Source organism: Monopterus albus, unplaced genomic scaffold, assembly GCF_001952655.1.
Source record: "Monopterus albus unplaced genomic scaffold, M_albus_1.0 scaffold118.1, whole genome shotgun sequence".
Taxonomy (NCBI): Eukaryota; Metazoa; Chordata; class Actinopteri; order Synbranchiformes; family Synbranchidae; genus Monopterus; species Monopterus albus.
In genome coordinates, this window is record NW_018127998.1 from 242959 (window position 1) to 258393 (window position 15435).

Consider the following 15435-nt stretch of genomic DNA (forward strand, 5'->3'; position numbering starts at 1 on the left):
GGACAAGGATAGTCTCTGGAAGGTGTGATTGAGTCCTTGAGAGCTGCTTGGATAGGCTAACGTGGTTTTTGCTTCTTTGTCTGCTAGCATGTCAACCCTATGTATCTGTGTTAGCTGCTGTGGCTATCAGTGTTTAAATGAATAAACTCCTAAGTCTCTGGTGTTCACATGTTGCCCCCCCCTCTGAGTGTAAACACTGAGAAGACAGATTAGTTCTGCAGCGGTGGATAAAAAAGATTAGAAGAGATTATTAACAAATATGTTGGATTAAATCGTATCACTCCCTTCTTTACAGACACCCCAGCAGTGTGGTTAAAATAGAACTTGAGATGCAAATGCTGAAACCAGCAGCGTGGTTAAAACACCATGTCTCAGTATGGTAGTAGTCATCATGAGGATTGGACACAGCCTTGGCTGAATTCAATCTCCTCAGTCCCAATTAAAGTCAGATTTACTAACATCAGTCACAGTTCATCACAGTGATTATGCTCAAGCTGTTCACTGAGGAGATGATACAGAACTTATGGGAATGGCAACTAATTGGAGGTCTTCACTCCCTCACTTTGTTTCTACTCAATAACCCTATTTCCCACTGGAATATTTGTTACATATCTACATAATCATATTGATATTTATATTGAAGTATTGTGGGTGGTGGTGATAGGACTACTGGCACATTGGATGGCAAGTGGCAGCCATTACTTTTAGCTGTAGGGGCTTTACGGGGCCGGGTTGCTAGCCTGACGCCAACCTGGCAGTCTCCCATGCAGGTACTGATGAAATCCAGCCCTGCTTAGCTTCTAAGAGAAGGCATGTCCAGAGCTCATGGGGGGCCTACTGAAATACAGTGCTTAAGTACAACTTTGAGGTTTTTGTACTTTACCTAATTGTCATTTTATTCTTTGCATTTGTACCTAGACCTCACTAGTGCTCTGCTGACACACTGTAAAAAATTAAATTACCCAACAGTAGCCTATATAAAATTTGAATTGTTTGGTTGATTGATCATTTATGAACAGATAATGAGAGACTGTTTGAAACTGGTTAATCATTTGTCATATTTCCTGCAGCACTGCAAAAATTTTCCTGCTTTCAGCTTCTCATACAAGATGTTTTGCTACTTTTCCTTGTATCATATTACAATAACTTTGAGCTCTGTGCTACTGTTTTACATTTTACAAACCACACAATGAATGATTTGATAAAGAATAATAATAATAAGTAGATGCAGACCTATTGAAATAGGTGACAACCAAGGGCAAATTTCTACTTCTAAATTAATGCATGAATAATAATAATCTAATGATATATTATATAATTGTATGTATATAACACCCTTTCTCTGCAGTGAGTACTTTTGATGAGGAGGACAGTTAAAAGTTGAATATTTCTACCTTGTGGTATCGATACATGAGTAAAGGATCTGCATACTTTCTCCACTATATCATATATAGTATCACCACCAAAGCATATCCAAATAATAAGCATATGTGCGTCATGTTTTGTCCAATTTCAAGGTCAAAGTGTTCAGGGTCAAAGTGTTTATTGTCATATGCACAGTTAGGAAATGTGTTTCCCTGTACAATGAAATTCTTACTTTGCCGTCCACATGAATGCCACATAATACAAGTGATATATAACGTAGATAAACAGGTAACACAAATCTAAGGCGCTTTAAAGCAGCAAATTTAAAATGTTTTAAAGTAAATGTAGAGCTTGTTGTGTCAAACACTAGGCCAGAATAACCATTTATTAGTCTGTGAGCAAATTAAAACAACAGTTATATGAAAAAATAAAACAATTGTAAAGTTAACCCCTATTGCATTGCATTTGTCTGATTCAAATTAAACCAGGATCCAAAGAAAGAACCACCCAACCATAAGCCATGGACTTAAACTGTGTATCTGATTTTGAGATAATGTTATCTAAGATTATAAATAAACATATTGATTCACTCACATAAGCAATTTTCATCCATCTGAAAAAGAGAGTCAATGTGCACCTTGCAGGGACATGATAAGGAAGGATCATTTAAGCATACATCTGTGATAATGGCATTGTTCATTTCCTCAGTGGCTCGCCCATATATCTTTTGTTGCTGGTGCTCAAGGCTTGGCACTAAAGGGATGTAACCATGCAGTGCGTTGAAAAAGAAGATTTCACCTGTGTGGGATGATCTCAGCTGGCATGAATTCACAAATTTGCTTTACTGTCAGGTGTTTTCACTGTGGTGTACCAGATGAATCAGAATCTTTGAGCCTATATTTTAAGGTTATTCACATTGCACATAATAGAAATATGTATTAGTTATGAAAGTGTCAAATAAAAATACAAACAACATCAGCGCTTTGAAATATTAAAATATTCGGAGCCATGACTCGTAGCTATGGTTAGTGTCACTGTTACATGAACAAAATGTTTGTGTCAGTAAAACATTTCATTTCCTCAGCCACATATGCAAATGCAATTTTAGTTTTACATCTAACAGCATTCTATTACCTTATACTCAATTTTTATGGCTATACTAAAGTGGTGCTGAAGTGAAGCAGCTTTCACAGACCCCCAATGGCAATAAAAAATGTCATTTAATGTGCACTAGAAATTCAACAATGAATAAAGTTTTCTCTAAAAGTGAGGTTTAAATTGTGGCATCACATGAGGGGATTTCAGAATTTCTTTAAGAGATAGAGACTCTCAAGTCTATAAAAAATACATTTGTTTTCTCATTTTTTAATTTGCTGTGCCTTTAGTAACAAATTCAAAATAATCTGGAGACATAAGGGATTGTCATGACACAGACAATGAATGCTGTAAAGAACTCAAACCAGCAATGAAGATGCCTTTTACTGAACTCCAGAAGGAGCGATGTGAGAAAGAGCTCTCATGCGATAGTGTCCGTTGCCATCTAGTGGTAAGAAAATCATAATACAGTAAGCAGGTGTATAGTATGGCTTTGTGCTGAGGGTTTTAACTCATTATTTTATATCAGTCCCTGAGGAAAATTACTTTTTATTCAGCCACTGAAGGAACAAGAAGAAACCATATTAATTTACAGAGCTATTATGATAATTGTACTAGAAGGAACAGGGGCAGTTCTGGATGATTTATGAGCAAAGGCCATTAGAGTTACAGCCACCACATAGTGTAAAAATAATAACATACATAAAATAACCATTGAAATATCAAATGTTGATGGCAGCAAAGATCCAAGGAATATACTAACCTCACTCAAAGTACAAAAAAAAAACTTCTTTTTTTTATTTCCAGTATACTGTATTGGATGTCCTGCAGTAAAATCTGTGCAGTATCATCTTTATGTTTCCCAGAAAAATAAAATCATGATCAGCAGGTTCATCTATCTGCTTCATGTGCTGTTTTATCATCCAGGCCTATTTGAAGTTTTACTGTCTCTTCAGAAGTTTTCATTTCCACAGCCACACTCTGCCTCTGCTCCTCGTCCAGTTTCTTGTAGTTGTAGTAATGCATGATGAAGAGGAATATACCGGGCACCAGCATAAATAATCCACATGCATAGTACATGTATTTGTATTCCCCAGAAATATCCACCAAGGCTCCTGAAAGAGCAAATACACACTTTACCATTTTACAAATTCCTCAGATGTTTAAAGAGTGTATATAGATGTCTCCATGAGTCTGGATTTACAAACCTGAAATTGGAGGTCCAAGAAGCACTGGTCCACACTCAATAATGGTGACAAGCCCAACAGCCGTGGAGAAGCGATGAGCTCCAACAAGATCCATCAGAACTTCAAAGAGCAGAGCAGAAACCATCCCAAAACCCAAACCAGAGAAGACGGCGTAAACAACCAGACCCACATATCCTGATGCCAGAGGGCACAAAAGGTGACATACGCCGCTGTATGAAACAGCAAAACTGAAGAAATATTGGATGCGTGGCCTAATCCACTTGCTGTTGCCAATGAAGCCAGTTGCTGGTCTGACAAACATGTCTGCTAGGGCCAAAATAGAGAGTAATAAAGCTGATGAATAGTCATCAAACCCTTGATGCTTCGCATATGGAGCTAGAAAAACCAAAGGTGCAAAAAAGCCAAAAAACATGACCACATTACCAATGAGATAAATTAGGAAGCCCCGGTGTGTGAATAGTGAGAGATCTATGAATCTGTGCACACAACTCTGACTTCTGCTTTGGCTTTTGCCTTTTTCAGTTTGGAGGCTGGCTGACTGTTCAGTGGTGTCCACAGCTTCAGCTTTCTCAGCGACTGCCGCGTCACACTCTGGTGGTTCGGTCTTTGGTTTGGGTTGGATACTTTTACCGACTGGTCTCATCAGAGCACCAGCTACACAGCAGTTCAAACCAATGGATCCCAGGATGAGGAAGCTACCCCTCCAGCCAAAAGAATCAAACAGAAACTGGTTGAGAGGAGCCAGAATGAACAGAATAACTGGGCTTCCTGTCATTGCGAGCCCATTTGCCAGTGGCCTTCTGACCTGAAAGTAGGTGCCTATGATTGTCAGCGCTGGCTGCAGGTTGAAGGCGAGGCCGAAACCTGTTGAAATAATAAAATAGTTAATTACACACCAAATATAACAAATTTGGATTGGATCGTATGACAGCATTATAACTTTGAGGCTAATGTCCTATTAAATCAAAATTTAAGGACATATAAATAAAAATTGTGCTATTTTATCACTTAAATAGTTAAGTAAAACAATATCATCTCCATGAAGAACACACAGACACTAGACTTAACATCTTTATCAGCAGCAGATTTAGCAAAATCAACTAATATTCAGTGTTATCGCGCATTGTTTGGTTCAGGACTGTTGGTCAGATAAAATAGACAATTCAGTAGCAGGGACCTGCCTTCACTAAGTGCAGATATGATCGAAGTGCTTATGTACATTTGGCTTTGGGGAAGGCTTTAGGAGTCTATGTTGTTCTCGAGCACTGGCAGACCCCCAGTAGAAAAGTTGGGAGAAGTGGGAGGAGTATGAACAGAAAAGATGGAGGGGAATTTGGCAGGGTAATGAAAAGCAGAAGCTGAGGTGTGTTGGAGACTTGATAGTGAGGCGATGGCCAAAAGTACAGAGGAAGTTCCTCACTGAACAGTAGGAGGAATGTGTTCTGTAGCAACAACATTGAGAATAGCGTCCTGTGTTAGACGGACGAGATGTGATGGGTCTGGATTTACTAGATCAGCAGCACGGTAGATGAAAATGGAGGACTACGTGTCAGGGATTCCTTGGCATCTGGAGCTAATGTCCTGGATCTCTGGAAACAGAGGTGGGAAAGGGTCTGCAATCTCACTTTAGTGAGAAATAAAATGTGTGATTTCCTCATATGAGGTTTAGGCAGAGTAAAGAGGTTGAAATGGAGGAGCTTTGTTATTGGACCTGTGGAATGCAATATAATGCTCCTTATAATCTCTCTAAAGAGACTTTGGAAGCCTGGTGGTGAACAAGCATACGGGTGCACAAACGCAGGAGGAATGACAATTGTTTCTGGAGAAAGCAGGATCACCTCAGCAGCCCATGTGGCCGTGAAAAGTGTCAGGTCAGGGTGAATCAACAGGAGATAATTTGCGATGGCTGGAGTCAGCCCTGTTGTGAAGTGGATGGTATTAACGGATGGAAGCAGAGGAGCAAGAGAGCCATGGAGCGTCTCGACCCCCTGCTTGGTCGATGTTAATGGTTGTGCCTGGATGAGGCAGCCAGTGAATTATTTATTTATTTATTTTATTTAACCTATATTTTACCAGGTGAAAAAAAGACCATTGAGATTAAAAACCTCTTTTTCATGGGGGACCTGGCCAAGATAACAGAAGGCAAATAGGAGTGTAGGCCCCTTGGAAAAGGAGAGCAATGGTGTCAGGATGAATCCAGGTATGACAAATGACAAGGACGGTGGTTGGAGGACTCCTCACAGTACTGAGGAAGAGCCAGAGAAATAATGGAGGCCACTGTGGTCTGCTGCTCAAGGCACTGTGCAACCAGCTGGATGCCACAGATGGTGCAGCAGGGTCAGCAGTAATACATCTATGGATACTGAATGGAGAAGAAAGCAGCTCATCATCCACTGGGGGAACAGACTAACGATCCACGGTGAGTAATGCAAAGTGGCTCGAGCTGAGAGCAGAGGCCACAGTAGGTGGCATATCTGGGTCAAAGATAAAGTTTAAAGTCTAGTTTCAAGAGAGGGTTGTTTGCTCAGTGTTAGTAACATGACTGTGTGGTGTGGCGTACATACACATGTAGGCATGTTTGGATTTTCTAAATCCATCTGATTTTAGTGCAACATTTGCAAAAACATGATGTATAATCCAGATTAAAAATTCACTGCTTTAATAATACATTTTTTAAAGCATGGGTATTTCATTGTGGTTTAAACAAACACTCTCCTGCATCAACATAAAACAACTTTTAAAAGTCAGCATATTTTAGAGATATTTTACTAGGTCCATTGACAAGGAACAACATGTTTGTTAATGAAAAATAGAAAAAAAATGGAATTTACCTCCTATTAATCCAACACAAACATACAGATGTATGATAGTAGTGCCATAAGAAGCGAGCACCATGGCAGCACCAACCATGAGTCCACCGAGCAGAACCACAGGTCTGCTGCCGTAGCGGTTGACAAGTATACTGCTCACAGGTCCTGCACAGAAGAGAAGGATACCTCACTTTCTGGGGGCTTTTCAGCACTAAAGCTACATCTGTTTTTTTAAATAAAGAAAAAAAAAATGATGATTGAATTACTTCACTCTGTTAAAATTGTTCATGGGATATGCTATGTGAAAATGTGCAATTTTTAAAAAATATGTTTATCATTTTTTGCACATATATGTCACTGACCTCCTGCATACATAGAGGCAAGCATGACTGAAGACACCCAGGCGATCTCACTGTAGGAAACTGAAAAATATTCCTGAATTTCCTTAAAGTAGACAGTGAGAGACTTGGGAAACGCATAAGAGAAACCTATGGAGATGAACCCCCCAAAGACCACAGCCCAGCCCCAACCTCCATCCGGTGGGGTATAGCCTAGATTAGTTGCTGCTGCAGGAGGCATCTTCAGTTCACCAGCTGGGGAATGGGAAAAGGTCACAGAAGAATAGAGTAAAACTGCACATTTTCAAAGCAACATAAAAATAATGATCACACAATGCAGGCCCTTATATACTACACAGAGTCTACCTACCGCAAGAGGACACCTCTGCACGATTGCCGCAGGCTATAAACTCAGTTTCTGTGCCAGACTGGGGCTCTTTCCAAAAGAGGTGGACCTTGATGAAAGACCTTTGATCTCATCACGTGGTTGCATGATAAATCCAACTGCCCATACACACCAAAAAGCAATAATGCTGTTAGAGGCGGAGATAAATACCCATGTTTGTCTGGTAAAAAAATGTAACCTTTATCTTTTTGTTGTATTTGTTAATTGTATTGTCCTTCGTACTCTCTGTGTGTGCAGTTTGTCTCTGCTTGTGTGTGTGTGCTGGTTGTATATACTGGAGGTAGAGATGGTTAAAAAGCTAAAATCTTGGCTCACAGAAAATCTTGTGACGATATAAATATCATTACAAAGTATATTAGACAAGAAATCAACTGAGGAAGATAAAAGATAAAATAACCGGACTGGAGTTGGTTTTTGGGTTGTTGTTTTTTTCTTGCTCTAGTAGTGAATTAAATACATGACAAATTAATGTGCTTCCTCAGATTGCTACAAATAATGTAGTTACAGACTCACTGGAATTATTAATAGTCTTTGTCTGTTAGACAATCTTGGTAGAACAGTGGTTGGACAACTAAACTGAGCCAGCTCTCAGACTGCCATTACAAACCAGTTGGGCCAGCCACTGCTTAACATGAGCAAATACAATACAGATGTTGTGTGTCAAGCCACATATCTGCTCTTTGCTTGGGTGAGAACAGGGTTTAGGAATGTTTTGTGTTAAGGGTAGGTTAGGTCTGGAAAGTGGTGTTGCTTACTGTGGGGCTCTGAAGATTTATGATGGCATGGCCTGACGCCCCCTCTTTGAGTCCAGGTAATGGGTAAACATCATTTAACTCATATACTGAGCTTCCATATGAATGCTCTCCCATTCTTTGGAACATTTAATTATGTATTATCAACTGATTGTTGCAGTTAACAATGGCTGACCAGTGGGTGGCAGAGTATGGGATGACACTAGTTTCCACTGTAGTGGCTGATAGGAAACTGCACAATCTGAACCCATGCACATACAAGAAAAAAAGCAGTTTTTAAACAGCTGTCTACTGTAGTGACCACTATGAATAAAAGGGCTAGTGTAACTATATGGTTAGCTAACATTTTTCTAAAGCCCAAGTGCAATAATTTCAGTTTTGTCTGAGTATACAGGTAAGAAATGAGAGGTCATCCAGGCCTTTATGTCTTTAAGACATGCTTGAGGTTTGACCAATTGATCTGATACAGCTGAGTTCATAGATAAATATAACTGACTATCATCTACATAGCAATGGAAATGTATGCTGTTTCCTGATAATATTGGAAGTGAAGAGAAACAGACCTAGCACAGATCCTTGTGGAACACCGTAACTAACTTTAGTCTGTGTGGAACATTCATCATTAACATGAACAAACTGGAATCGACAGTATATGTTAAATAAGACTTGAACCAACTTAGTACGGTTCCTTTAATCCCAATAACATGTTTTAGTCTCTGTAATAAGATGTTGTGACCAATGGTGTCAAAAGCAGCACTGAGATCTAGGAGGACAAGTACAGAGATAAGTCCTTTGTCTGAGGCTAGGAGTTACAGCCACCACATAGTGTAATAAAAATAATAACATAAAATAACCATTAAAATAGCAAATACTAATAGTAGCAAAGATCCAAGGAATATAATAACCTTATTAAAAGTAGATTTTTAAAAGGTTATTCAATTTTTTAACAACAGTCTGTATACTGTGCTGGGAATCCTGCAGTAAAATCTGTGCAGTATCATCTTTCTGTTTCCAAGAAAAATAAAATCATGATCAGCAGGTTCATCTATCTGCTTCATGTGCTGTTTTATCATCCGGGCCTATTTGAAGTTTTACTGTCTCTTCAGAAGTTTTCATTTCCACAGCCACACTCTGCCTCTGCTCCTCGTCCAGTTTCTTGTAGTTGTAGTAATGCATGATGAAGAGGAATATACCGGGCACCAGCATAAATAATCCACATGCATAGTACATGTAATTGTATTCCCCAGAAATATCCACCAAGGCTCCTGAAAGAGCAAATACACACTTTACCATTTTACAAATTCCTCAGATGTTTAAAGAGTGTATATAGATGTCTCCATGAGTCTGGATTCACAAACCTGAAATTGGAGGTCCAAGAAGCACTGGTCCACACTCCATAATGGTGACAAGCCCAACCGCACTGGAGAAGCGATGAGCTCCAACAAGATCCATCAGAACTTCAAAGAGCAGAGCAGAAACCATCCCAAAAGCCAAACCAGAGAAGACAGCATAAACAACCAGACCCACATATCCTGATGCCAGAGGGCACAAAAGGTGACATACGCCGCTGTATAAAATAGCAAAACTGAAGAAATATTGGATGCGTGGCCTAATCCACTTGCTGTTGCCAATGAAGCCAGTTGCTGGTCTGACAAATATGTCCGCCAGAGAATAAATAGAGAGCAATAAAGCTGCTGAATATTCATCAATCCCTTGATGCTTCGCATATGGAGTTAAAAAAACCACAGGTGCAAAAATACCAAAATACATGACCACATTACCAATGAGATAAATTAGGAAGCCCCGGTGTGTGAATAGTGAGAGATCTATGAATCTGTGCACACAACTCTGACTTCTGCTTTGGCTTTTGCCTTTTTCAGTTTGGAGGCTGGCTGACTGTTCAGTGGTGTCCACAGCTTCAGCTTTCTCAGCGACTGCCGCGTCACACTCTGGTGGTTCGGTCTTTGGTTTGGGTTGGATACTTTTACCGACTGGTCTCATCAGAGCACCAGCTACACAGCAGTTCAAACCAATGGATCCCAGGATGAGGAAGCTACCCCTCCAGCCAAAAGAATCAAACAGAAACTGATTGAGGGGAGCCAGAATTAACAAAATAACTGGGCTTCCTGTCATTGCGAGCCCATTTGCCAGTGGCCTTCTGACCTGAAAGTAGGTGCCTATGATCGTCAGTGCTGGCTGCAGGTTGAAGGCGAGGCCGAAACCTGTTGAAATAATAAAATAGTTAATTACTTGACTAAGCAACTTCATCATCAGCTAATTTAGTAAAATACAGTATGTAGTGTCATCATGCATTGTTTGGGGAGGATTTCAGATGTGAGTTTTAATTACAAACTACATAATAAAACTTCACCATGCGCAAGCAGTATTCTTTTTTGAATCATGTCCAGTTTGAGTGAATAAGATACAGTAATAGCATTATTTTATACAAGTCAACTTTGTTTGCAATAATATGTTTTGTACAGGTTTAAAATGAGATGCATAGCAACACTGATAAAGCTACAAATTTGGTTTAAAATCATTTGTGTTAACTATAAACTGAAGACCTTTTGGTTCAGACAAAATAAACAATTTAAAGATACCTTCATCGATTACAGGACCCTTTTCACTATAGTTTGACATTTTAAAAACTAAATAAGCTATTGATTAATTATAATGAAAATATTGCAGCCCTAATTAATTTTTCATGGTCAAATCATTTATACAGTTCTGTTCTGTGTCCCAGTAGGTGGCGCATCTGGGTTAAAGTTTAAAGTCTAGTTTAAAGAGAGGCTAGTTTGCTCAGTAGTAACATGATTATTTGGTCTGGCGTACGTGCACGTGTATGCATGTTTGGATTTTCAAAAGCATGATGTATAATCCAGATTCACTGCTTTAATAATTCATTTTTAAGAAGGCATGGATATTTTATTTTGCTTTAAACAAACATTTACACATTGGACAAAGTGGTCAACCTTAACCTCACATAGGGACAAATGCTCTCCTGCATCTAGTAACTCTCCTACTTTTGAAAGTGCACATTTCAGAGATATTTTACTGGGGCATTAACAAGGAACCACACATTCATTAATGAAAAAGTGGAATTTACCTCCTATTAATCCAACATAAACATACAGTTGTATGATACTAGTGCCATAAGAAGCGAGCACCATGGCAGCGCCAACCATGAGTCCACCAAGCAGAACCACAGGTCTGCTGCCGTAGCGGTTGACAAGTATACTGCTCACAGGTCCTGCACAGAAGAGAAGGATACCTCACTTTCTGGGGGCTTTTCAGCACTAAAGCTACATCTGTTTTGTTTAAATAAAGGACAAAAAAATGATGATTGAATTACTTCACTCTGTCAAAATTGTTCATGGGATATGCTATGTGAAAATGTGCAATTTTAAAAAAATATGTTTGTTAATTTTTTGCACATATATGTCACTGACCTCCTCCATACATACAGGCCAGCATAACTGAAGGCACCCAGGCGATCTCACTGTAGGAAACTGAAAAATATTCCTGAATTTCCTTAAAGTAGACGGCAAGGGACTTGGGAAACGCAGAAGCATATCCTATGGAGATGAACGCCCCAAAGACCACAGCCCAGCCCCAACCTCCATCCGGTGGGGTATAGCCTAGATTAGTTGCTGCTGCAGGAGGCATCTTCAGTTCACCAGCTGGGGAATGGGAAAAGGTCACAGAAGAATAGAGTAAAACTGCACATTTTCAAAGCAACATAAAAAAAATGATCACACAATGCAAGCCCTAATACAGTACATAGAGTCTACCTACCACAAGTGCGCACTTCTGCATGATTGTTGGAACCGTGTTGCACAGGCTATGAACTCAGTTGCTGTGCCAGACTGGGGCTGTTTCCAAAAGAGGGAGACCCTGATGAAAGCTTTTCCAGGAATCACTTAAAGTGGACCTGACGTGTGAAGGAGTGCACCTCTGTAGACTGTGAAAACAAAACTGTTTGCCACAAAATGTCATCAAGTACTATTTAACCATTAATTTATCATGTCTCAGTGTTTGAAAAGTGTTGTATGCCGAAGGGAACCATTGACTGCCTGACTGAACATGTATATTGTGAAGCCATCATTTAGTGCAGAATGTCTCCTATATCACACAAAAAAATCAAGACAGTCATAGTAATAGACATGTTGTTTGCAAGAAAAAAGCCAAGGCACTTCAAAACAAGGTTCTGTAATCTGCTGAACATGTCTGGGTTATTAAGAATGGGCTCGTATGCCTCATATTAAACATCCATAGAAATGTAAATAAAGTTTAACTGCTCATTCTGACTGATCACACCCATTTTTTCAGGAATGTTGGGACAGGAAATTAATGCTTGGATTCTTATCATCTGCAACTCTGAGCTTTGTAACTCAGTCTGATGGTTCTGGTTATGGAAAAAACTTTTCTGAGAAAGAAGGGTTTTATATTTCAAATCCTTTTATTATATGCAAAAAAATCTGCAGTTGATTCTTCAACACAACTGGGTACAACTGAACAAAACTGTGCAGTTACAATTCTTTTATACCATTAATGCCCACACCCTGTCATCATTGATTGGCCACTCATTACCATACAAGGGCCTGTTTGTGTCTCTATGATTCTGCTACCTACCCTATCTACTTTTCCACCCCTGTGTGTGTGTCTGTCTTGCAAAAGATGTGTGTTGTGTGTGTCTGGCTTCTGTTCATCCTTACCCAGTCGTAATGTGTGTGTGTGTGAGGCAAAATATCATAAATCATGTGCTATTAAAAGATGTGTGTATCATGTGCTATTCGAATATGTGTGTCTCAAGTTTCTACTCAAATATAGTTTTTGTAACTAGATGTTCTTGGACTCTGGACAGGATCCTGCAAAAGTCATGCTAAGCTGCACTAGGTCCCCTCTCCCTTCCTGGTAAATCAAACTCATCAGGCACATACTTTCCCTTCTCAAACAGTGAATAAACCCACAATAGTACGTAGAAGAATACACAACAGTATATGAAACAGCACAATGTATACAGTATTGTTCAAAATAACAGCAGTACAATGTGACTAACCAGAATAATCCAGGTTTTTAGTATATTTTTTATTGCTACATGGCAAACAAGTTACCAGTAGGTGCAGTAGATTCTCAGAAAGCAAACAAGACCCAGCATTCATGATATGCACGCTCTTAAGGCTGTGCAATTGGGCAATTAGTTGAAAGGGGTGTGTTCAAAAAAATAGCAGTGTCTGCCGTTGACTGTACAAACACAAAACTATTTTGTACAAACGTTTTTGTTTCTAGGATTTAGCAATCCTGTGAATCACTAAACTAATATTTAGTTGTATGACCACAGTTTTTTATAACTGCTTCACATCTGTGTGGCATGGAGTCAACCAACTTGTGGCACCTTTCAGCTGTTATTACACTCCATGATTCTTTAACAACATTCCACAATTCATTTACATTTCTTGGTTTTGCTTCAGAAACAGCATTTTTGATATCACCCCACAAGTTCTCGATTGGATTAAGGTCCGGGGATTGGGCTGGCCACTCCATAACATTAATTTTGTTGGTTTGGAACCAAGACTTTGCTCGTTTACTAGTGTGTTTGGGGTCATTGTCTTGTTGAAACAACCATTTCAAGGGCATGTCCTCTTCAGCATAAGGCAACATGACCTCTTCAAGTATTTTGACATATGCAAACTGATCCATGATCCCTGGTATGCGATAAATAGGCCCAACACCATAGTAGGAGAAACATGCCCATATCATGATGCTTGCACCACCATGCTTCACTGTCTTCACTGTGTACTGTGGCTTGAATTCAGAGTTTGGGGGTCGTCTCACAAACTGTCTGTAGCCCTTGGACCCAAAAAGAACAATTTTACTCTCATCAGTCCACAAAATGTTCCTCCATTTCTCTTTAGGCCAGTTGATTTGTTCTTTGGCAAATTGTAACCTCTTCTGCACGTGCCTTTTTTTTAACAGAGGGACTTTGCGGGGGATTCTTGAAAATAGATTAGCTTCACACAGACGTCTTCTAACTGTCACAGTACTTACAGGTAACTCCAGACTGTCTTTGATCATCCTGGAGCTGATCATTGGCTGGGCCTTTGCCATTCTGGTTATTCTTCGATCCATTTTGATGGTTGTCTTCCGTTTTCTTCCACGTCTCTCTGGTTTTGCTCTCCATTTTAAGGCATTGGAGATCATTTTAGCTGAACAGCCTATAATTTTTTGCACCTCTTTATAGGTTTTCCCCTCTCCAATCAACTTTTTAATCAAAGTACGCTGTTCTTCTGAACAATGTCTTGAACGACCCATTTTCCTCAGGCTTTCAAATGCATGTTCAACAAGTGCTGGCTTCATCCTTAAATAGGGGCCACCTGATTCACACCTGTTATTTCACAAAATTGATGACCTCACTGATTGAATGCCACACTGCTATTTTTTTAACACACCCCTTTCAACTAATTGCCCAATTGCACAGCCTTAAGAGCGTGCATATCATGAATGCTGGGTCTTGTTTGCTTTCTGAGAATCTACTGCACCTACTGGTAACTTGTTTGCCATGTAGCAATAAAAAATATACTAAAAACCTGGATTATTCTGGTTAGTCACATTGTACTGCTATTCTTTTGAACAATACTGTATATGTATACTGCATATTGTCTTCATAATCTGCATAAATGTTAATTGTCTCCCAAACCTTTTGTATGCAGATGTGTATGTGGAAAACCAAACCTCTATTAGATATAGATGTGTGTTAACTGCTCACACCCTCTCCTATGCAGAAACAGCACTGGCTGCCAAGATAGGAACCACCTGTGAGACTACAAAACAGAGGTGGGACCAAGTCATTGTTTGGCAAGTCATAAGTCAGTCTCAAGTCGTTGTCTCCAAGTCCCAAGTCAAGTCCCAAGTCAAGACGGGTGAGTCCCAAGTCGAGTCCAAAGTCAAGACTGGCGAGTCCCAAGTCGAGTCCAAAGTCCTAAACTTTGAATTTCGAGTCCTTTTAACCACAGAGTAATAATATGACAGATCATGTATACATCTAAATTCTGCATTTATTTATCAAAAGACATTTGATGAAACAAACAAAACTTACAAAACTAGTGCTAATACTGTAAATCTATATTGCACTAGTAACCAATTCCATATAACATATTTGGAGGAAGATTGTTCCTGAACTTATTACTTCACAGAATAAATTAAAGGTGCAAAAGTATAACTGAAAATATTTGCACAAAAAGTGCTGGCATGTGTAGTTCAACCACTGAAAACCACAACAATGAAGGTGGCGCCATTTAATTTCTATAACACTATAATGAGTACCATATTACCAAGTTTCTGTCCTGTCTTGTCCCCTGCTCATCTCATGTTGTGTGTGTGTGTGAGAGTGTGTGAGAGAGAGAGAGAGAGAGAGAGAGAGAGAGAGAGAGAGAGAGAGAGAGAGAGAGAGAGAGAGAGAGA

General features: G+C 39.5%; 2 protein-coding genes across 2 annotated transcripts; both read right to left on the reverse strand.

The window, feature by feature from the left end:
- Positions 1 to 3351: 3351 nt before the first annotated feature.
- On the reverse strand, positions 3352 to 7057 carry slc16a7 (solute carrier family 16 member 7). The gene is made up of 5 exons (XM_020611850.1): positions 6841 to 7057; positions 6500 to 6643; positions 4208 to 4532; positions 3669 to 4144; positions 3352 to 3575 (listed from the first exon to the last, which is right to left on the reverse strand). Exons 1-5 carry the CDS (start codon positions 7055 to 7057, stop codon positions 3352 to 3354), a joined length of 1386 nt encoding a protein of 461 aa, XP_020467506.1.
- Positions 7058 to 8711: 1654 nt separating this feature from the next.
- Positions 8712 to 12230, reverse strand: LOC109966772 (monocarboxylate transporter 2-like). The gene is made up of 5 exons (XM_020611902.1): positions 11770 to 12230; positions 11424 to 11654; positions 11081 to 11224; positions 9333 to 10196; positions 8712 to 9239 (listed from the first exon to the last, which is right to left on the reverse strand). Exons 2-5 carry the CDS (start codon positions 11638 to 11640, stop codon positions 9016 to 9018), a joined length of 1449 nt encoding a protein of 482 aa, XP_020467558.1. The 5' UTR covers positions 11641 to 11654; positions 11770 to 12230; the 3' UTR covers positions 8712 to 9015.
- Between the last annotated feature and the right edge of the window lie 3205 nt (positions 12231 to 15435).

Coding starts and splice junctions, on each gene's coding strand:
- slc16a7 (XM_020611850.1), bottom strand. CDS start 7,057: ATGCCTCCTGCAGCAGCAACTAATCTAGGCTATACCCCACCGGATGGA. Junction 6,644..6,840: donor TGCCTCTATGTATGCAGGAG/GTCAGTGACATA, acceptor TCTTCTGTGCAG/GACCTGTGAGCAGTATACTT. Junction 4,145..4,207: donor GCTGTGGACACCACTGAACA/GTCAGCCAGCCT, acceptor TTGTGTGCACAG/ATTCATAGATCTCTCACTAT.
- LOC109966772 (XM_020611902.1), bottom strand. CDS start 11,640: ATGCCTCCTGCAGCAGCAACTAATCTAGGCTATACCCCACCGGATGGA. Junction 10,197..11,080: donor TTATGTTGGATTAATAGGAG/GTAAATTCCACT, acceptor TTATTTCAACAG/GTTTCGGCCTCGCCTTCAAC. Junction 9,240..9,332: donor TCTTGGACCTCCAATTTCAG/GTTTGTGAATCC, acceptor TTGCTCTTTCAG/GAGCCTTGGTGGATATTTCT.